Source organism: Astatotilapia calliptera, chromosome 11, assembly GCF_964374335.1.
Source record: "Astatotilapia calliptera chromosome 11, fAstCal68.1, whole genome shotgun sequence".
In the NCBI taxonomy this organism is placed as follows: domain Eukaryota; kingdom Metazoa; phylum Chordata; class Actinopteri; order Cichliformes; family Cichlidae; genus Astatotilapia; species Astatotilapia calliptera.
The window spans coordinates 20,782,115-20,801,216 of NC_137432.1; the positions used below are offsets into that span (position 1 = coordinate 20,782,115).

Genomic DNA, 19,102 nt, shown 5'->3' on the forward strand with positions numbered 1-19,102 from the left:
AAGTGAGTGGGTGACGAGACTCATTTAGTACCCCTGTGACTCATCCGACGTCACGGCATTGTGGGCCGGCTCTCGGCGTTAAGTCAGATTTTAATACTGAAATGAAACGGAGGAAGACAGCAGCAGAAAAGTAACCTCGCAAAGAGCAAAACATCTATATCTGCTTTTTATTTTTTGTTTGGTTTCGTGAGTCCCGTTGGCTGATCTTTCAGGTAAGGATGAAGCTCATTACCGTATTTCCTGTAGCCGGTGCGCGATAGTGCTGAATCTGCATGTTGACAGTATGTTCCTATGGTGACTGTTTTAAATGTAAAAACAAAACCAAAAACCTTAATTGTCCAGATTCGAGAACTGAGTTAGATGTTGGTGAAATTCTAAGTAACAGGCTTTCTCAGCAGCCAGGTGTGGTTATGCGTTTCTTTCATTCTGCTCACTGAGTAATTTTGTTCGGATTCGGCTGTTCGCAGGAAAAATGGACTCAAAGGCCGAAGGAAGCGCTCCGTGCAGCAGGTGAGAAGTTCCGGTCAACATAATGTTCGACATATTTGTTTAAAAACGCAGGTACTACTCGACAAAACCGCTTCACACACGTCAACTGCAATGTCGTCTTGGAATGAGGAAGCTGGGGTGTGACAGGATATATGTCCATTGATTTTCTTTTCTTTCTTTCCCCCCCCTGAAAGTCGTGACGGTTTTGTTATTGTTAAATAACACCGTCTTTACAGAACCAATAAGATATTTGTAATACTGCCCCGTTAGCTACCCACCATATTTACGTAACAATCATTGCTCTTCATTGATCTGTGTGATTCATTGTTTTAACTGACCCTTTCATGTCTATCCTTCTCCCCTCTTAAAGCCCTGTTTATGTACACAACCCACACCTGGATGCACTGAAAGAAGACATCCTCTACCACTTCAGTCTAGGAACTGAAACTCATAGCCTACAAGATATGTTTGGTGATGTCAAAGTAATGTATCCCATAGTCATCTTTTTAAATTTTTATTTTAAAGCCTTGAGCCTGTTTTTGTCTGTGCAGTTCTCATGTCTATCTTTATGTGTGTGCTTTACTGTAGTTTGTTTGTGTGGGTGGGAGTCCCTGGAGAATGAAAGCATTCACTGAGTACATCGCAGCTGAGCTCGGTATGGAAGACCCCAAATCTGAGTATCCAAATATCTGTGCTGGGACGGATCGTTACGCCATGTACAAAGTTGGCCCTGTCCTCTCTGTCAGTGTATGTAAGAACAATATCCTCAATGTTATTTTGTTTTCCACATGATCGTTTTCTTAACTTGTATTTGTTAATCTACCAAAATGCATAATAATATCATGAACGTCATTTAAAAATTGTGTATATCTCTGCTTGTTTTTGCAGCACGGAATGGGCATCCCATCTATTGCCATAATGTTGCATGAGCTAATAAAGCTCCTCTATCATGCAAAGTGCACAGATGTTACAATTATACGCATTGGGACATCAGGTGGAGTAGGTATGTGCATTTGGGCCCTTTTCTTGTTGAGGAAAGGTGAAGTGACCCTTTGGAATTGGGTGCTGTTTGGGATTAATTTGTAGATTAAGCCTAAAGACCAGCTTGTGATAGGATCTTAGTTACCATGGGACTAATTACATGTCATACCAGACCCATTTTCCAAATCATTGTAGTAAAATAAACAACCAAAATAAGGTTTTTTGTTTAATTTGATAAATATTTGTCAGTTTGGGGACTGATTTATTTCTTGTGCGCAGCTGTGCAAGATGCAGTTACAAAATGTTACCGGTGAATAGCTGAAAGCGAAAGTATGATCCTGTCAACAAAATGGTCTCTAGGTTAATGATTTGTTTTCAGTTTAGACAAAACGAGGCAAAGGTTTCTGTGTTATTAGTTACATTTTAACAAAGCTCAAAGGATCGGGTATTACAACTAGCGGGAAAGCAGAGATGGTGTAAGCAAAAATGAGAGACAGCATAAGAGTGATGAATGCTGAGCACTAGACTGGAAAACTGTGACATTTTAGGTTAAAGTTACACTTAAATGAAGATCAGTATTGAGGGGTTATATATTTTTTGTCATTGTAAATATATAATAATACATGTGCAGCATTAGCAAGCTAGAAATTCGTTTGTTATTTAGAATATGCTAATTTCCCTTGTAATTGTGTCGCACGTACTTTCCAGTAGATGGATCGTGTGATGACGCAAGAGATGACAACAGAGTCTTTGTTTTTAAAAAGGGCATATTTTTCTATTTTTATCCCAAGAAACAGACTAAGGTTCCTTAATCAAATTGCTTCATGAAAACATTTTCACAATTAATTGCAAATACTTGGTTTTAACTCATTTTATCAGATTTTTGAAAGAGAGATCAGCTGATCTTTGAAGCCTGCCTTTGAAATTTACACAACCTTGGCCTTACACAAGCAATTGCATGAACATTTAGCTGTTGGCCTGTGTTGCATCTTTGATTTTGAAGTCTATACATGTAACATTTCCAGCACATGATGCACACGATGGTGATTCAATTCTAGAAGCTGTGACTAAATTTTACAACCACAGATCTTCATAGTAAAGATATATGCTCTAGAAAGGGCTATAAAGTAATTTGTCCTAAAATCTTTACATTTGTATTTTCACTTTAAAAAACTTTTTCATCTAACCTGCTATATTTGGCTTTCAGGACTTGAGCCTGGCACTGTTGTTGTCACCAAACAGTCTGTGGATCCCACCTTTCAGCCCAGGTTTGAGCAGGTGATCCTTGGGAAGACCGTGGTGCGCAATACTGATCTGGACCAAAGCCTGGCTGAGGACCTGCTGCAGTGCAGCAAGGAGCTAAACCAGTTTAAGACAGTTGTAGGCAACACCATGTGCACGCTGGATTTCTATGAAGGTTTGAGTTCTGATGCATCAATGTGTTAGCGAGTACACTGTTTGCCAACATCTACAGTCTTTCACTGTCTTCCTGTTTTCTCTGTTTGATCACACGTGTAGGGCAAGCCCGTTTGGATGGCGCTTTCTGCTCCTACACTGAGGAGGACAAGCAAGACTACCTCAACAAAGCTCAGGAAGCAGGAGTTTGTAATATAGAGATGGAGTCATCAGTGTTTGCTGCTATGTGTAAACTGAGTGGTCTACGAGGTAAGAAATTTCAATATCAGCATCGTTTTACTTCTGACAGCATTTTTTTTGTGTCTGAAAACTTTTATCTCTGTTTGTGAAAAGCGGCTGTGGTTTGCGTCACGCTCCTGGATCGGCTGAAGGGAGATCAGCTGCGCAGCTCTCACGAAGTTCTTCACAGTTACCAGCAGCGTCCTCAGATACTGGTCGGCTACTACATTAAGAAGCAGCTGAATGCCAAAGCGAAAGATAGCTAAATAAATGCAAGCATACAGTAAATTCTTATGATCTTCTGTCTAGAAGTCATACCTTTAAATATCTCCAAAAGACTTAAATGATGCCTTCTATTTATCCTTTGACACTGATTTAGTTGATACACTGCTATAAAAACATGCACCGCTACACTGTTGTTTTATTTCGTATTTCTCTTAAGTAAACTTGAATTGATGTAGCACCCTTGTATTTAAAGTGAGTTAAGTTCATGTGTATTAGTTAAGGTCGTCTTATTCTACTTGACATGTAAAGTTTCAGATCCGTAAAACTTGAACCTGTAAGTCTAAACTTACAGTGGTGCCATAACAAAATGACCTTTTTACACCTATTATAAAAAATACATTTTTAAAATATTTTATAGGTTTAGATTTGTTATTGAAAACTTAATTGTGTATGTGGAGATTTTTTTTTACATTTTTATTGTCATCCAGATTGTATTCAGTTTCTTCGACCTTTGTATATGTGCTCAGCATTTCTTTCACAATATAAAATTGCAACAACACAACACTCCGCTTGAGAAAGATTTCTGCTTTGTGTCATAAATAAAGCAAGCAAGTAAAGCTTTGTGCAGTCTGAAATTTCACAACATATTAAGAAAAGAATTCTTTAAGTAAGAGGCACTGCGGCACAAATGCAATGTGAAGTTTGTTATATGATCTGTCAGTATTTGCAGCTCTTGAAAAGCCTGGTGAAGTCAAGATCAGCATCCTGACCAATAAACAAGCCAAAGATATTAATAAATGGTGTTCTGGTGTGTACTGATTGAACAGTAAATTATCAATGATAATAATAATAATCTCCCTAAAAGATTTTGGGTAGACTGGTGTTGTTGTCACATTAACTGTTAACGCCACATTAAAGGACACTTTTGCGGTGGTTAATTTGTGGAAAAGACAGAAAAGTTTGAGGGGAGGAAGTATTTTGTCATTTTTAGGGGTCAGAGTAATTTTTCATGTTGCTGCTTTTTCTGTAATAAAAAGCTCACACAGTATTAGTCGGTTAAAAATTGGACACTTGTTAAAAAGGTTTTTCATCAGCAAGCTTAAGCCATGTGGTAGCTAGGTTAAAATGTGACACATGTAACAACTGAGCCCCCGCCCGAGTATAAGAAATGAGAAAGGTATTTGAAGCTAGGCATGTAAAGGCAGTGTTGTATAAATATATCTGTTTGTTTCTTTGTTGGCAGAATGGTTTGTGTTGAGCCACACACAAACAGCTGGCCGAAGGAAGTATGGCTTTGTTGTGTTGTCTGCTAAGGTTATCATAAAGTTACATTAATTTGTTACAATTAATGAAAAAAAATGGAAAGAATACCTACTTTGAGGTCGTACCTTAGGCTTGGATTTAATGAAGGAACAGTTATTGAAAGATGTTTCAATCAATCAGCAATTCATGTAAATTCGAGTCAAAATCATGAATACTAACCTTGGTCTAACCTAGTTTGTCTGTTAAAATCAGCTATATGGGGAAAACACCTGGTTTTAAAATTTTCAGCTGGTGTCACAGGGTTCATTTTCTAGAAAGATCTGCTGAGACTGAAGTTACTTTGGACTGCTTTGGTCAGAGGAATAACTTTAGTACACTCATTCCCTCTTTTGTCTAATGCTGGTGATAGATGACGCATTAAAGGTTGAGATAAAATTGAACACTCTGACTAATGGCGAGTGTCATTGCTGATATTTTTGACCAGCAGGCGTGGCAGTCTGCAGCAGCTCGGTGAAGAAGTCTTCATTCTTACTTATGTTACAGTATTATCTTTTTGCTTTAGTTTAACAGATCCTTTTCACCGCCACAGCTTTGACACGAATCAGTATGTGAATGCAGGTGTTATAATCACGTAGACTTTGGTTTTGTTTTTTTCAATCTAAACTTTAGTCATTTATAATTCCTGTAACTTCTTCATACTGGACTATATCATGACACAGTTGCAGGTTGAGGAAATATCGGTTGTTGTCAGTGTGGTGAATCATCTGCACACCAGGATATTCACTTCTTTACGCAAAAAAAGTGACAATGTTGGTGTATTTTATTTCTGGCCTATATTTTTTGCACTGTTAACTTGGATCGTTCTCAAACACATTATTATTACATTATTATTCAGGCTTGAGGACAGATAACGGCTTTATTCTGTGGTGTCTCAGTATTTTGAGCTTCTAGCCTACACTGGGTGGTGTAAGACGCGCGGCGCGTGAGAGGAGGGTCTGTTTGCGCGCTCCCGTGCGTGCCCACCTCCCGTCTGCTATCCGATCCTTCCTCCGTCTCTTCGCTGACTCAGTGCCTTAAGCAGCATCACCGCTCACCAGAACAGATCTACAGCATCCTCTGCGGAGAAATACATCAGCCATGGCTAAAACAGCAACCGGTAAGCATTAGTCTGGATGGGTTCAGATGGATTAAAGCGGGATGGATGCACGGTACAGGTGCAGGATTTTTGCGGAAGGTCTGTGTCGGCCCGGTGTAGCCTACCGGCTGGTGGTCGTGCTTCTGTAACAGCTCCACCATAAAAATAAATATATAAATAGATAAAATAAAATAAAATAAAAGCTTTCTTTGCCGTTTTCAACACTAAATTGCATTAAATCACATTTCTGCAGACTATTGTCTCCACGCAGGACTCTATTGATGATAAGAATGTGGGCTCACGCCGAGCATCCTCTGTCGTTAGGTTACTGAAAAATCTCCTATATTATCCTACCTATGTAAACATATTCATTTTTATATAACAATTGTGTTAGGTAACATTGTGTAATTATACAATATGGGCTGCCTGAGAGGGGTTTACTAACCTTACAATGCTCCACCTGCGGTTCACGCTACAGCGGCCCCAACATGCAGCATAATGCAGACGGACCGCACCCAAGATGCTGGGTTGCCGATCATTTAGCCGACACCAAATCATTTGGAGGCTTCATCTGTTTGACTTTTACATTCATGTGGCTATAATGAAAGGTGCAGGTGATCGTTTCACTTTTTTTGTCACTTAAACGTCTCTTTAAGATGATTGTTGTCGGTTATAAGATTGCACCCTTTATTCATGTCTTTAGCTTTCCTTATCTATTCCTTGCAAAGGATTGCACCAGCTGTGGCAGAGGTGCTGCAGTTTATTTTCCAAAAATTCATTATTGATATATGTTACAAAAATAAAATGTAGGTAGAGTTAGCACACTGATATTAGGAACTAGATTTTACGCTAGTCATCTCTTCTGATGGGTAGTTATTGTTGTAGGCCAGACATTTAGCATGGGTTTGTTTGTTTTTGGCTACCTATTTTACAAAATTCTTAATATAAGCCACCCATTCCTTCAGGGTTTTTTTTTACATAAAATATAATGTGCCAACTCACTATTCTGCATGTAGTAGCATAGATTTGTAGTTAACCAGACAGGTGTACGGCAGGGTGGGAGGCAGGCCAGCCCTGCAGCAAGGGGCTGCTTCACACGCTGGCCTTTGCAGCAGAAGGCATAGCAGCACTGACAATCTGTAGTCCTGAAGAGCCAGGTGGGCACTTTGTCAAAAATAGAAAGAGCACGAAGAACTGGCGGTGAAGATTAAAAATAGTCCAAAGATCTAGTGAAAGTTAATTAAAAAAAGAACGTTCAGGTCATTAATCTGGTGTTTTTTATGACTATGACACCACGGTGACCGAGGCGCATTATTGGACAAAGCTGTTTCATGTCCTGATTTTAGCTCACATGTGAACTTCAGTAAAAGTAATGTTTGTTATGCTCTTAGTTTGATAATGCTCACAGAATACATTCATCCAATTAATTATTAAGCAGTGCTGCACTTAGATACATTTCAGACTTTTAACAGCTCATTAGGCAGTCATCTGAGCTAACAGGCTTGTTGAGAATTTCCCCTTTCTTAACAAGTAATCAAATTGAAAATCTCAACTATATGTATCCATTTGTGACAATGTTGGTTGTGACAAATGGATAATGCTGTGTTTGTTTTATGGTTTTATGTTCTTGCAGCATACAAAGAGAAGATGAAGGAGCTGTCTGTCCTCTCCCTCATCTGCTCCTGCTTCTACCCAGAGCCACGCAATAAGCTTGTGTGTGACTTTGAAGGTACAAAATCAGCTGAATCATGGATTTTCTTTTAAATTAAACAAGCTAACTCCATGTTGATGATTTCTTTCAGATTTTAGACAAAAAATACGTATCATTGGACTGATACAGTAATATGTCTTGACTTTGCTACCATTAGCATTGTAATTGTGTCATTTACAGACATGGAGGTGAAACCTATAAACAAGCGGGCCTCGGGTCAGGCTTTTGAGGTGATTCTCAAGCCTCAGTCTCCAGTGTCAGATGTAGCCCACAACCTTCCCTCACCCCCAAAGAGGGATATCTCCTTGGACGACATTGAGAAGAAACTCGAGGCAGCTGAAGAACGGAGGAAGGTGAGTATATTGCATCGATGTCAACAAGCTTTAGGTGTTTAAACTGTAAAACAAAAGAAATCTTTGAGACATTTAACTATGGAAAATGAATAATTCATGTTACAAGATGGAGGTGCAAATGATTCAATTTGAATACTTCTGTATATTCAGTACCAAGAGGCCCAGGTGCTGAGGGCTTTGGCAGAAAAGCGAGAACATGAGAGGGACGTGTTGCTAAAGGCTATGGAAGAGAACAGTAATTTCAGCAAGATGGCTGAGGAGAAGCTCCAGATGAAGATGGAGCAGATCAAGGAGAACCGTGAAGCCCACCTGGCGGCCATGATGGAGCGCCTACAAGAGAAGGTGAGTCGTCAGCTTTATCAGAACTAAAAGCATATGAAAGGGGCTGGGCAGCGTCCTGATGAGTAATCATTCTCACTGTGCTGTTGTGACGTTTCCAGGAGAAACACGCGGCTGTGGTGCGCAGAAACAAAGAGCTGAGGGAAGAGCTGACAGCATGAGCCTCACACGAGTCCAGACTTCCATCCACCCAGTCCTGTCCCCTTCCTCGGTAGAGCCTTCACCCTCTTCGTAACAGACACTCAACCCTGGAGGCTGAGAGGTTCAAGGACCTCACCACTATATCACAACCCACCATGCCACCAGTACTCACTATTATCAGTATTATCAGTGGATATAAACATGAATAACACTCATCTTGAGAATTGAATGGTTTTGTTGATTTAAGAGAAATTGAAAGAATATGGGTTTTATTGGCTTTAATTTTGTCAGTACTTTTATCTATCTATCTATCTATCTATCTATCTATCTATCTATCTATCTATCTATCTATCTATCTATCTATCTATCTATCTATCTATCTATCTATCTATCTATCTATCTATCTATCTAATATTTTCTTTGTCTTTGATTAATGTTCAGTTCTTGAAGTTTGACTCTGCGACCATTTTCTTGTGGAAGCTCTCAGTGGTGTGAGTTGGCTGTAGACAGGCATTTGCATTGATTCCCGATGATGTCCTGATAATGATGTTTTTTGCTGTGTCTTTTGTGAAGAATGACGGTTGGTGTTTCCAGACTACAGACTCCTCAAGATATCAACGTATCTCATCTGTATCTCCCTCACGCGCACCTACTCATTCTCAACACGCACACTTGGAACTTAACAATAATCGAATCCCCACAGATACATAGAAGTCCACTTCCTCTGAAATGAGCTCAATAGGTGCTTTATTGTTATTAAGAATGTCTATGCCCAATGGGAGCAACTGTTTATACACTTGCAGATTACCACTTTACCCCGACGGCGCCATTTTTCGATGAATCCATCGTTACCCAAACGAATAGCTTTGTTAAGAACACGGTATTGGGAATGAACCTTATAAAGTTGTGAATGTTATGACACCATACTGGTATCATGCATAGTGTCTTGGACAGTAGAATGTGCTGTTGCTCCCATCTTGATATTGATAGTGTGAACATTACGTATGTCTGTGTGGGTGTGTGTGAATGAAGAATTACCTTGAGGCATCATCAGCACCTTCTCTCATTTAGGGGGTTAGATAGAGAATGGATGCAGGATGCTTTACATTCAGCACACTAAACTAGTCTCTTTTTAATATACAGTACCACTGATATCTGCCTGCATCTTCTGCTGCTTGTTTTTCTCCCTCCATCTATTTCTCTGTGAAAGCTTTGCTGAATAAAAGTTTGGGGTTCTGTGAACATGGCATGCACCATCTGAAACTTTTCTGTAAACTGCCAAATAAAAGAACCAGTTATCTACACATCCTGAGAATCTTCCTGTAAATTTGTATTCTAATCTGATTTTAATAGAGTTTTAACATTTTTATTATTGCAGTGTTTAGAGTAGTTAAAATGTACAGATATGTAATTGATCATCAGCAAGTATGAGCACCTCTATAAAAGCAGAGGGTTTTATTTTTACAGTTGGATGGTCTGGAGCAGTTGTGTGTTAACACAATGCCAAGGACGAAAAACATCAGCTATGATTTGGGAATGGTCATGAGGTCGTTTCTGAAAAATTTAAAGTGGAGAGAAGCCGTCAAAGTGGAGATGGTTTACCATAATGCACAGCCCCATATTTGGCAAAAATAAAATACAGAACATCAACACAAACATTTTATACCAACTGTGAAGCCCGACAGTGGCGGTGTAATGATTTGGGCTTGTTTTACATTTGTAGGACCTGAGCATCTAGGCTCTCCTCTGTATGCCAAAGTTTTCTAGAGACAAATAACGCTAAAGGCTGGCCAAAATTGGTTGGTGCAACAGGGCAATGATCCTAAGGAGAGCTATATGTCTGTGAAGGTTCTCAGTCATCCAGGTCATCGTAGTCAAAGGAGCTTGGAAAGAAAAGCGTCTGGACTTCTATGAGTTGCTTGAAGACGTTTCACCTCTCATCTGAGAAGCTTCTTCAGTTCTAAGGTCAAATAGTGGAGAGTCCCAGATTTAAACCCAGTGGGAGTTTCCCCCCAAAGAGGGACAAAGGACCCCCTGATGATCCTGTACCTAATCACATGAGCCAAGGTGTGAAAGCGGGTGTGGGTTACAATCAGCCAGGGTTTTGGGTGAGCTCATCGTGAAACCTGGCCCCTCCCTATCATGTGATTTCCTGAGGTCAGATGGCCCAGGATGTGAGTGGGTGTTAAGGCGTCTGGGAAGGGATCTCAAAACTGGATTATAGATGGCAGAGAGTTGGTGTCGTAAACCACCGCCTCTGTTCAAAGATGGTCGCTCACAGTGGACGTAAATGGCTTCTTTCACTCATCTTTCAAACCATCTGTCCTCTCTGTCCAAAATGTGAACATTGGCATCCTTGAAAGAGTGACCTTTGTCCTTTAGATGCAGATGGACTGCTGAGTCTTGTCCTGTGGAGGTGGCTCTTCTGGGGGTTGTTTGGTCTCTCCGATGTGGAGGTCTGGGCATTCCTCGCTGCACTGTACAGCATACACCACATTGTTAAGTTTGTGTTTAGGAGCTTTGTCTTTCGGGTGAACCAGCTTTTGTCTGAGTGTGTTGCTGGGTCTGAAATGCACCGGGATGTCGTGCTTGGAGAGAACCCTCCTGAGTTTCTCGGATACACCAGCTACATAGGGGATGACAATGTTGTTGCGTCTGTCTTTCTTATCCTCCCTCGCTGGTGTCTGATCTTCTTTCCTGTGCATCTTTGCTGACTTTATAAACGCCCAATTAGGATAACCGCATGTTTTAAGTGCTTCCTTTACATGTGTGTGTTCCTTCTTTTTCCCTTCAGGCTTAGAGGGAACATGTTCTGCCCGGTGGTGTAGGGTCCTAATTACTCCAAGTTTGTGTTCCAGAGGGTGATGGGAGTCAAAGAGGAGGTACTGGTCCGTGTGTGTGGGCTTCCGGTAAACTTCAATGTTGAGGTTGCCTTTCAAGGTCTTGAAGGCAAGTTATAACTTTCTTTTTGCAAATCTACAAAGGAGTGGCGGAAAAAGACATCATGGTGCTTCTGTATGGAATTATATTTATGACATAACACATGCACGAGCAAAAACATTTCAGGGACACAATTACATTCCAATCCATCCAGCAACGCGCACAAAGAAGCCATCGTGCACGCTAGCTGCTTTGCACGTGCTGCTACAATTTTACGCTCTGGCGGGTGCTCTGTGGAGAAAGCCTGCTTACACACACCCTGCTAAACCAACACGTACGCGCTCGCTAAACTTACTTTCGACTGTCTGGAGGCGGAACCCAACGGATGACGGATCCTAATGTGATTGGTCAATATGATGGACACTTCAGCTTACTTGTTTAACTGAATTACACTGTGACGGCGACACTGTCTTAAACTGTATTTGTTTACAATTTAAAAAACAAAACTTGTCAAATTGGTTATCAACAGTTATTGTTTGCTGTGCAGCAGTGGAAATAGTGGGGAAAAAACGGTTATTCCATATATGGGAAACGCAGTGCCCTACTAAGGCATTTTCACCATGTGCACTTATTCTTTTGTGCCCGTGGAGGGGACAGCATATGATTCACATGATTTCTGTACTCATCATATCACTCGGGAGCATCGTGTCCTCTCTGGAGAGAAATATTTCATCACACGTTGTGTTAAACTGCAGTAAACCTTCCCTAAGGTTTGGGCCCAGTTTTCCACAACACAGTGCCATAACTGAGCCACCAGCTCTGGGGGGTTGAATTCTTCTAACTGTACTTAAGCTTTCCACCAGCAGGTGGCAGTGTCAGATTTATTTGGGACCAGAACCCTCCCAAAACAAAACAAAACCCTACAACCCTTCAAAACTGGAACAAAATATATAATATGCTAAACAGGAATATAGGCAACAATATTAACAGTATTACTGACTGGCTGAATTAGAATATTAGATTCCCTAAAATCTGCTGTTGACATTTTAGTTTTCATAATCTGATTTATTATTTACAGCATGTGACTTAAAGCCCTGGGGGAATACAATTCAGACAGCAGATGCCCCACCTGAATGCCTGATGTGCTTCATGCATGGATAAAAGACCAAGCCATTAAAACAATGAACCCCTTAAAAGCCATGCCTCTAAAAGACAGAAACAAAAACAGTACCTAAAATGCGGAACAGTGATTTATGGGTCCAGCTGCCTGAGTGTTGTTGTTACTTTTCAACCTCTTTCCTCCAATGTCCTCATACTGTTCACACTATTGTCTCCGTTCCAGACCAACCTGAGCTGGTGAGGTCAGGGTAACATTGTAAAGGATTTCCTCTGGCTCTTAATGATTTCCTGTGTATTCATAAGGGCAACAATGCTGTCGAATTCAGTTACTTACCTGGCACACAGTAAAGGAATTACCTTTCAGTCAATAGCCAGGACCTCATTAGCTCATGATTGACTTCTATGAGACTGCAATAGAAGTGCACCTGCAGATTGTGTGTCATTATGGGAATGTATGGGCTTTATGAGTAAAGGAGCTTCTGTCGTCTGCTTGTATGTAGGACTTGGCTGCATGTGAATGAATGTGAAAAGCAACAACATGGTATACATGATAAGAACCAAAAAGGAATGAAAGAAGTGAAGGCAACAGAAATACACATTCTTTTATAACCATGTTGTATATATTTAGAATCAATTTATTGGTACAAAAATATTACAAACAGGTACAAGAATCCAGGTTTCCAAACCTTAAAAAGTTATTTTCCCAAAAGTTGCGCACATAATATGCATATTTATTGTCACTGTAGTTCCCAAAATCATAAGGAAAGCTGACATAATTAAGTTAATCTATGTTACGCCAGGTGTAGATTTGTATATTTCAGTATATGGCCTACAACAGCTGATCTCTAATTTTGTGCTTATTGTAAATCAATCCATGACCCATTTATCATACCATTACAACAGTCCTCAACCTGGAGGCAGTGCAGGCTAGCTAAATTAGTTTATGATTTCATTTAATAACATAAAAATACTTTTTTTTACTTGTTAAAAGTAAATGAGAAATTAGATCCTCTAGCAACCGCTCCCACTTGTTCCTTATGCTTAATAAAATAAAATCAGTTTTGTTCCCCTGTATTTTATTGTTGTAAAACAGTTGAAGCAGTCTGTATGTGACGGTGGACACAGCTCAGCTGTTGCCCTCAGTCCAGGGATTGGCTTCAGAAGGCCCCGATCTCCATGCCCCATGGCCTGTAAGGTTTTGACAGTGTGGAGGAGGGACTCACGGTGCTGACGGCTGTCGGGGAAAGGAGGGGGAATGCGCTAAAGGAGAGGGGGAAGGCCGAAAGCGAGGACAGAGATGAGACCAGTGGTGGAGAAAGCTTGGTTGTTGGCATGGGAAGACTGAGGGGTAGAGAGCCATTGGGGGCAACCCTGAGGGACTCTGTGGGGGGCATGGCACTGAGTCTGGATGTCCCAGATGTCTCAGTGGAGGAGGAGGAGGAGGAGGAAGATGATGATGAGGGTGAAGAGGAGGAGGAAGGGGCCTGGCTACTGGCGGTTCTGGATGCAGGTGTCCTGCCCTGGGGGTGCTGTACAAGGAGTGGGTGGGGTAGACGGGCAGGAGTAGCCCCGTAGGCAGAGCCCCAGGCTAAGTGTTCCAGTCCAGTGTGCACCTCCCTCTGAGAGGCATAGTTGCTGAGGTGGGACACCAAACGTACACGGAGGGTGTCTGTGCTGTCCCGACCCTCTATGATGCTCAGGTAGCGAGCTGTCTCTGCCAGGCACTCCCTGAAGCCCAGGCTGCGGTAATCCTTAGCAAGAGCGTGAGCTTCAAAGTAACCTGTGAGAAAAGAACAAACATGGTTAAATAAACGTGTTACTCAAAGAATATGTCATATTTATTAATACCAGAGCTGAAACATGCATTTATTCAAAGAAAATATCCACTACCTTTCCCACCAGAAGCATGAAGCATCTTCAAATGGTCCACTGTCATTTGGAGTATTTCTGCTTTCTCCAGTTTAGCAGATCCCTGCAAAGACGTTATAATAAAGCGTCTCTTTCAGTTATATATTATCTATCAACAAAATTGTGTGTGCCAAATAAAATGAAGAATAACATACCTGTTTCTCAAAAGCACTCGGCACCAATCTTCTCAGCTCTGACAAACTGTTGTTGATCCGGTCACGTCTCCGTTTCTCAATGATCTGTTTGAAAACATATTTCAACATTAATTCAATCGTGCAGAGGATGAGAAACTTTGGAAACTATTAAACAAGAGCGGGAAACGCGGTTCACATACCCCTCTGCGCCTTTTTCTGGCTTGGACTTGCGTGGTTGTGGAGAGTGACATCGATCCGTGGGAGTCAATTTGACTAAAAAAGTAAAAACAAAAAACGATGTTGAGGCAATACATTAAAGAGCACTTTAAAAAAAAAACAGGATATGTAGGGAATAACGCAAAAAACACCCAATTCTTAATTAAAACATGTCGTATAGGTTGATTTTCTTAAAAAAAAAAAAAAAAAAAAGTTAACATACCCATTTTCATCCCCACTGTCCTTCTCCACCTCAACAGTGTCGTCCAGGTCGCTGTCCGATGAGCTGTAGTTGTGGCTTCGCTTCATTTCGCCTTCAAGCCTTCAATCTCTTCTCTCGGGGCACAGACAGCACGAGGTATGCGTAACAGTTTAAAACTGTCTGATCTGCATCTGCTGTGACTGTTTTCACACGGCGGAGAGGAGGGCGGGGTGACCGGAATGATGTGGGCGGGGCTCTGACAGACTTGAGCCAGTCAGAATCGAGCTGAGGCTTGAGTGACGGGGGCCTTAAAAATATCAATGAAGTTTTGAGGGATCAAAGAGCATCATCCTAATAAAAGTGGTCTGAAACAATGATATCACATTATGAATCTATATATAAAAACAATGTATTAATTAAACATTTTAATCCATCCTGTAGAGAGCTGGAGTGACTGCAGCATAGATTCTTCTCCTGCATTATAAAGGTTGGATGGTCTATTAGCTGACTGTCTTCAACCATGTGGTTCCAGAGTGTCACTGATCAGCCAGGAGACTCCACAGTGGGCTAGCGTGTCCACGCTCTCCTGGGGAACTTCCTCCTCTAAACCTTCTGCAAACAGGTCAACAGGCAGGCAGACCTTCCAATGGAGCCATACACCCGCTGGGTGAACATTCGTCTCTCTGCAGTGCAGTGTGCAAAAAAACAGAAATTTTTTCTTAAGCTTGAGCTATAAGCAGCTATAGAAACTATAACAGCAGGTAAAGCTGCTTTGGGCGTAAAATAAGGAACACAAGGGGAACAGGGGGGCGTCTGCAGAAGTGTGATAGGGTGACCCCACTAATACAAGCGGGTCAGGGGGGCAAACTATGAAACATGGGAGATTTCAGTGCTAGCGCTACTGTGTAACTGATTCCTTTAGGCATATGTTTTTAGTTTAGGGGCATATCAAATCTTTTAGTTGGGAGGGGGGTCTCTTTCGCTGTGGAGGCATGGTTTGTCAGGGAAGGATAAATAAAAGAAGTTCTAGTTCAAAACATCAAGTGAGGGGATTCCTGTTGGGCAAATGATATTTCTATATTTATGTATTTAGATATTTATATCTCTCCAACTAAGTTCCAGGACTTGGAGAAGTCGTGCTAATGTGCAATGATGCTGTTCAGTCTAAGTTCTCTTTCACTTGTGGCCAGTGTGAATATATAAATATGTTAGAAAGAAAGAAAGAAAGAAAGTGTGTACATTATTAGACATTGTTAGACATTAGTATTGTACCTACAGTACAAAGTTTAGGTGTTTGTACTTTATTTGATGTTTTACTATTTCTCTTTGAGATATTTGTTAGTTTTCACATTGATTTCTTTCTTTTGTGTACTCAGAAGAACCCACAACAGATCTCTTATGTTTTAGGGATTTTAAATGTAGCGTTTTATGATTTTTCTGGTTTGAAAACATTCTTGTACTTTATGAGATATTTAAACTAATAAAATACTCTTGGAAAACTGTAAAATAAATAGAAACAGAACCAAAAACAGGGATGTTTGTCTTACAAGCTGACCTTTTAGTGCTTCCCACAGGGCAGTAACATGGGAATCTCACAAAATTTGGTTTATTTATACTACCCTACACTACTAAAAGTACAGTTACAGTTAGTAGTTAAAATAAGGCCAACTTTACACACCTACAGCATCAAGACTCCATAATTTCAGTAGAAACAATAAAAAAAAGTCAATCATATATCACATTAAAATATTCCCATCGAACATTTTCTGCAAAATACAATCGCTTACTCTTGATACTTTATGTGATAAAAACAATTCTTACATTCTTAACTGAACTATAAAAACCTAGAATATAAAATACTAGAAAAAATCACTTAAAAAAAGAGTTTTAACTAACTTGTAATTTTTTGCTACATTTGGCTTTCTTTTTTTTTTTTTTGGCAATTTATCTCTTAAAATGTTGTCCAAATTCTTTTGGATTTTGAGGGGTAAAAACTCACAAAAACTCATGTATTAATAAGTAATTAGATACACTTTTAGATACACTTACAGGGTTACAGGTTAAAACAATAATGTGAATGTGGGACTTACTTTATTTACTTTATGTTACTTTATTTTTGAATTTTGGTATTGCTACTTTTATTGAACAATCTCAGCACTTCTGCTGTCATGTATGTATACCATATATCATGTATATGGTGTAAAACCATATCTAATTTCTATTATATACAATTTCTATTATTGTAAAACAAAAATAGAAAGTAATATTTGTACATTTACACAAATACTACATGATAGTGCAACTTTTAGATCCCCGAATATATATATTTTCTGCTGTTTTATCCTCCACAAAGCTGGAAATTTGATGCTTATATATATCACTATATTTGCCAACAAATAAGATCAGTAGTTACCCTGCAGATAAAGTGTTTCCATATGCAATATATGGTAGGATGTGATCCAATTACAACATATCTTCCCTGCACAAAGAGCACTTTATGGTCATATTGTAAGCACATTTAATTAATAAATCTAAAATTGTTTTCTCTTGTAACAGAAATTTGGTTTAATTACTTAAAAACAAAAGTTTTAGAACCATCACCTTACCAGGCTTTTGAAAAATACACATTTAACCACAAATGAACCAAGAATAGAAAGCAGTTAAGATAAAGAAACAGGTGAATGTTAGTCTTTTCTGTCTGATGGAAGGTCTGGAAAAATGACTTGATGTTGGGATATAGCGCCTGCTCTGACATGTGCCTGACATGTCTGTTAAGGCTGTCAGCGGGAGCGCAGTGCCCCTGCTGTCTTCAATTCCAGTGCCTTGTAGAGAAGCAGCTGTTTCTCTCCTCTGTCCATCAGGTCAGTTGTTAACTTTGTACGCTGGGAGCTAGACAAGTGCGGATGAGAGCTTGATTCTATGGAGCAACTGGAGGCCAACACGCTGGTCCCAGAATGTCAGAGGGGCTTCAGTGGTGACAGATACAATGTGCGAGCTTCGGTCACTCTGTTGATGCAGTGAGCGCGGATGAGCCTTCACACCATCCCTCACACACAGATACATGCACAGACCCCCACCTAATCTCCTCTCCTTGTCATGCCTACCTTCATCCATTTCATGCATTTCCACATTCCCATACTCCCACTTGGAGGATTTATAGATCCTAACATGTGCTTAATCCAGTGCTGAAAAATACTCACAGCCTGCCTGCTCCCTTTTTGGACTGAATTTCTCATGCAAGATGCATGAACTGTGCCTTCTTGGCCTTCCAGTGACTCTGCTACATGTCAATCTGAATATATTTATGCTCACTCTTTTGCACTGTTTATGATACTATTATGGAAATAGGGCCATTATGGCAACACAAACCACTCTCCTCACACCTGACCATCAAGGTCATTCACATTAGAGCTGACATTCCTGTGGCCCATTAAACATAATTACGATTCGTCTTTTAAAAACCTTGACTTTTCACCTGTGGTATCGCAACATCTCCTCGCCCTTCCCAGTCCACTTTTGGTGACGCTGGACGTGAATGTCCTGTTCTGTTAGAGTGTGTTTGGCTTTGGCTCATTTGTGTTGTTTGACTACCATCTTTACATTTAATAACTCCAACAGCTTACCAGTCTGCCTATTGAACGTGGGCGTAACTCGGCACCGATTTCTAGAAACCCCTCTCAACCCAGTGCCAGGAAGCTAAAAGGTATAAGCAAGCATTTGTTTGAAACTGGCGTGTGCCCAGCTGCCTTCCTCAATCTTCCCTCAGGTTTCCCTTGGTGACTCTTTGTGTGCAAGAGCACGGCCTGAGTGTGCGCTGGTGTGTTTGCATGTGTTTATGTGTGTGCGACTGAGAGCGTGCAAGTGTGTTTAGGAGGTGCTGTTTCCCACAACCCTGATCTAATTCCGTGGTAACTCAATCTCCGTGTGAGCGCTTCCCGGCGAGTGTTCTCCCACCCGTCGGCCGTCTCTCCCTGGCTGGCTGAGTGGCTGAGTGTGTCTGACGGAGGCCGGCTCAGTCCCATTGGACCCCACACCCCCACCCCCTGCCCTCTCCTCTCCGCCTTCATCCTACCCTCCCTCCCATCAGGATTGATTTACTATGTCAACCGTTGGGGCTGTCGGCAGCAGCAACGCTCACAGCCGTGCCTGCGTCCTGTGCGCACACCATCCTGACATCTTATACCTGTCACTCAACAACTGCTGGAGTGAACTGTGGGTTTGTGTGCTGTATGTATGTGTCTGTTAATGTGTGTGAGATAATTTCCTCATCCATATTTGGACGATGTTTGCCCAAAGGTGTGAGCTTTGCTGCGCATTTACATTAGGTATGACATTATTATGTAAGGCAAGGAAAATGCCACCCATGCTGGT

At 40.8% G+C, this 19,102-nt stretch overlaps 3 protein-coding genes across 4 annotated transcripts; 2 read left to right on the forward strand and 1 right to left on the reverse strand.

Annotated features, from left to right (window-relative positions):
- Positions 1-17: 17 nt before the first annotated feature.
- upp1 (uridine phosphorylase 1) lies at positions 18-4,128 on the forward strand. The gene is made up of 8 exons (XM_026183709.2): positions 18-212; positions 468-510; positions 860-971; positions 1,078-1,236; positions 1,378-1,492; positions 2,678-2,887; positions 2,989-3,135; positions 3,220-4,128. The coding sequence occupies exons 2-8, from the start codon at positions 473-475 to the stop codon at positions 3,369-3,371; spliced, it is 933 nt and encodes a 310-aa protein (XP_026039494.1). The 5' UTR covers positions 18-212; positions 468-472; the 3' UTR covers positions 3,372-4,128.
- Positions 4,129-5,588: 1,460 nt separating this feature from the next.
- On the forward strand, positions 5,589-9,576 carry stmn2a (stathmin 2a). Of its 2 annotated transcripts, XR_003273898.2 has the most exons (6): positions 5,589-5,749; positions 7,362-7,457; positions 7,620-7,792; positions 7,943-8,134; positions 8,233-8,342; positions 8,846-9,576. XR_003273898.2 is itself a non-coding variant. In XM_026185560.2 (5 exons), exons 1-5 carry the CDS (start codon positions 5,731-5,733, stop codon positions 8,290-8,292), a joined length of 540 nt encoding a protein of 179 aa, XP_026041345.2. In that variant the 5' UTR covers positions 5,590-5,730; the 3' UTR covers positions 8,293-9,576. The 2 variants fall into 2 exon arrangements, 1 of the variants encoding a protein (XP_026041345.2); XM_026185560.2 differs by having other exon boundaries at positions 5,590-5,749; positions 8,233-9,576.
- A 3,309-nt stretch (positions 9,577-12,885) lies between these two features.
- On the reverse strand, positions 12,886-14,947 carry LOC113032567 (hairy/enhancer-of-split related with YRPW motif protein 1-like). Its single transcript, XM_026185559.2, has 5 exons — positions 14,753-14,947; positions 14,514-14,586; positions 14,335-14,418; positions 14,162-14,243; positions 12,886-14,051 (listed from the first exon to the last, which is right to left on the reverse strand). The coding sequence occupies exons 1-5, from the start codon at positions 14,836-14,838 to the stop codon at positions 13,429-13,431; spliced, it is 948 nt and encodes a 315-aa protein (XP_026041344.1). The 5' UTR covers positions 14,839-14,947; the 3' UTR covers positions 12,886-13,428.
- Between the last annotated feature and the right edge of the window lie 4,155 nt (positions 14,948-19,102).

Bases quoted from the DNA above. Each gene is read 5' to 3' on its own strand.
- stmn2a (XM_026185560.2), top strand. The intron at 7,458-7,619 runs GTACAAAATCAG...TGTCATTTACAG, and splicing joins GCTTGTGTGTGACTTTGAAG to ACATGGAGGTGAAACCTATA. The intron at 8,135-8,232 runs GTGAGTCGTCAG...TGACGTTTCCAG, and splicing joins TGGAGCGCCTACAAGAGAAG to GAGAAACACGCGGCTGTGGT.
- LOC113032567 (XM_026185559.2), bottom strand. From the start codon at position 14,838: ATGAAGCGAAGCCACAACTACAGCTCATCGGACAGCGACCTGGACGAC. The intron at 14,587-14,752 runs GTATGTTAACTT...TTACTTTTTTAG, and splicing joins GACAGTGGGGATGAAAATGG to TCAAATTGACTCCCACGGAT. The intron at 14,244-14,334 runs GTATGTTATTCT...ACGTCTTTGCAG, and splicing joins CGAGTGCTTTTGAGAAACAG to GGATCTGCTAAACTGGAGAA.
- upp1 (XM_026183709.2), top strand. From the start codon at position 473: ATGGACTCAAAGGCCGAAGGAAGCGCTCCGTGCAGCAG. The intron at 511-859 runs GTGAGAAGTTCC...CCCCTCTTAAAG, and splicing joins GGAAGCGCTCCGTGCAGCAG to CCCTGTTTATGTACACAACC. The intron at 1,237-1,377 runs GTATGTAAGAAC...TTGTTTTTGCAG, and splicing joins GCCCTGTCCTCTCTGTCAGT to CACGGAATGGGCATCCCATC.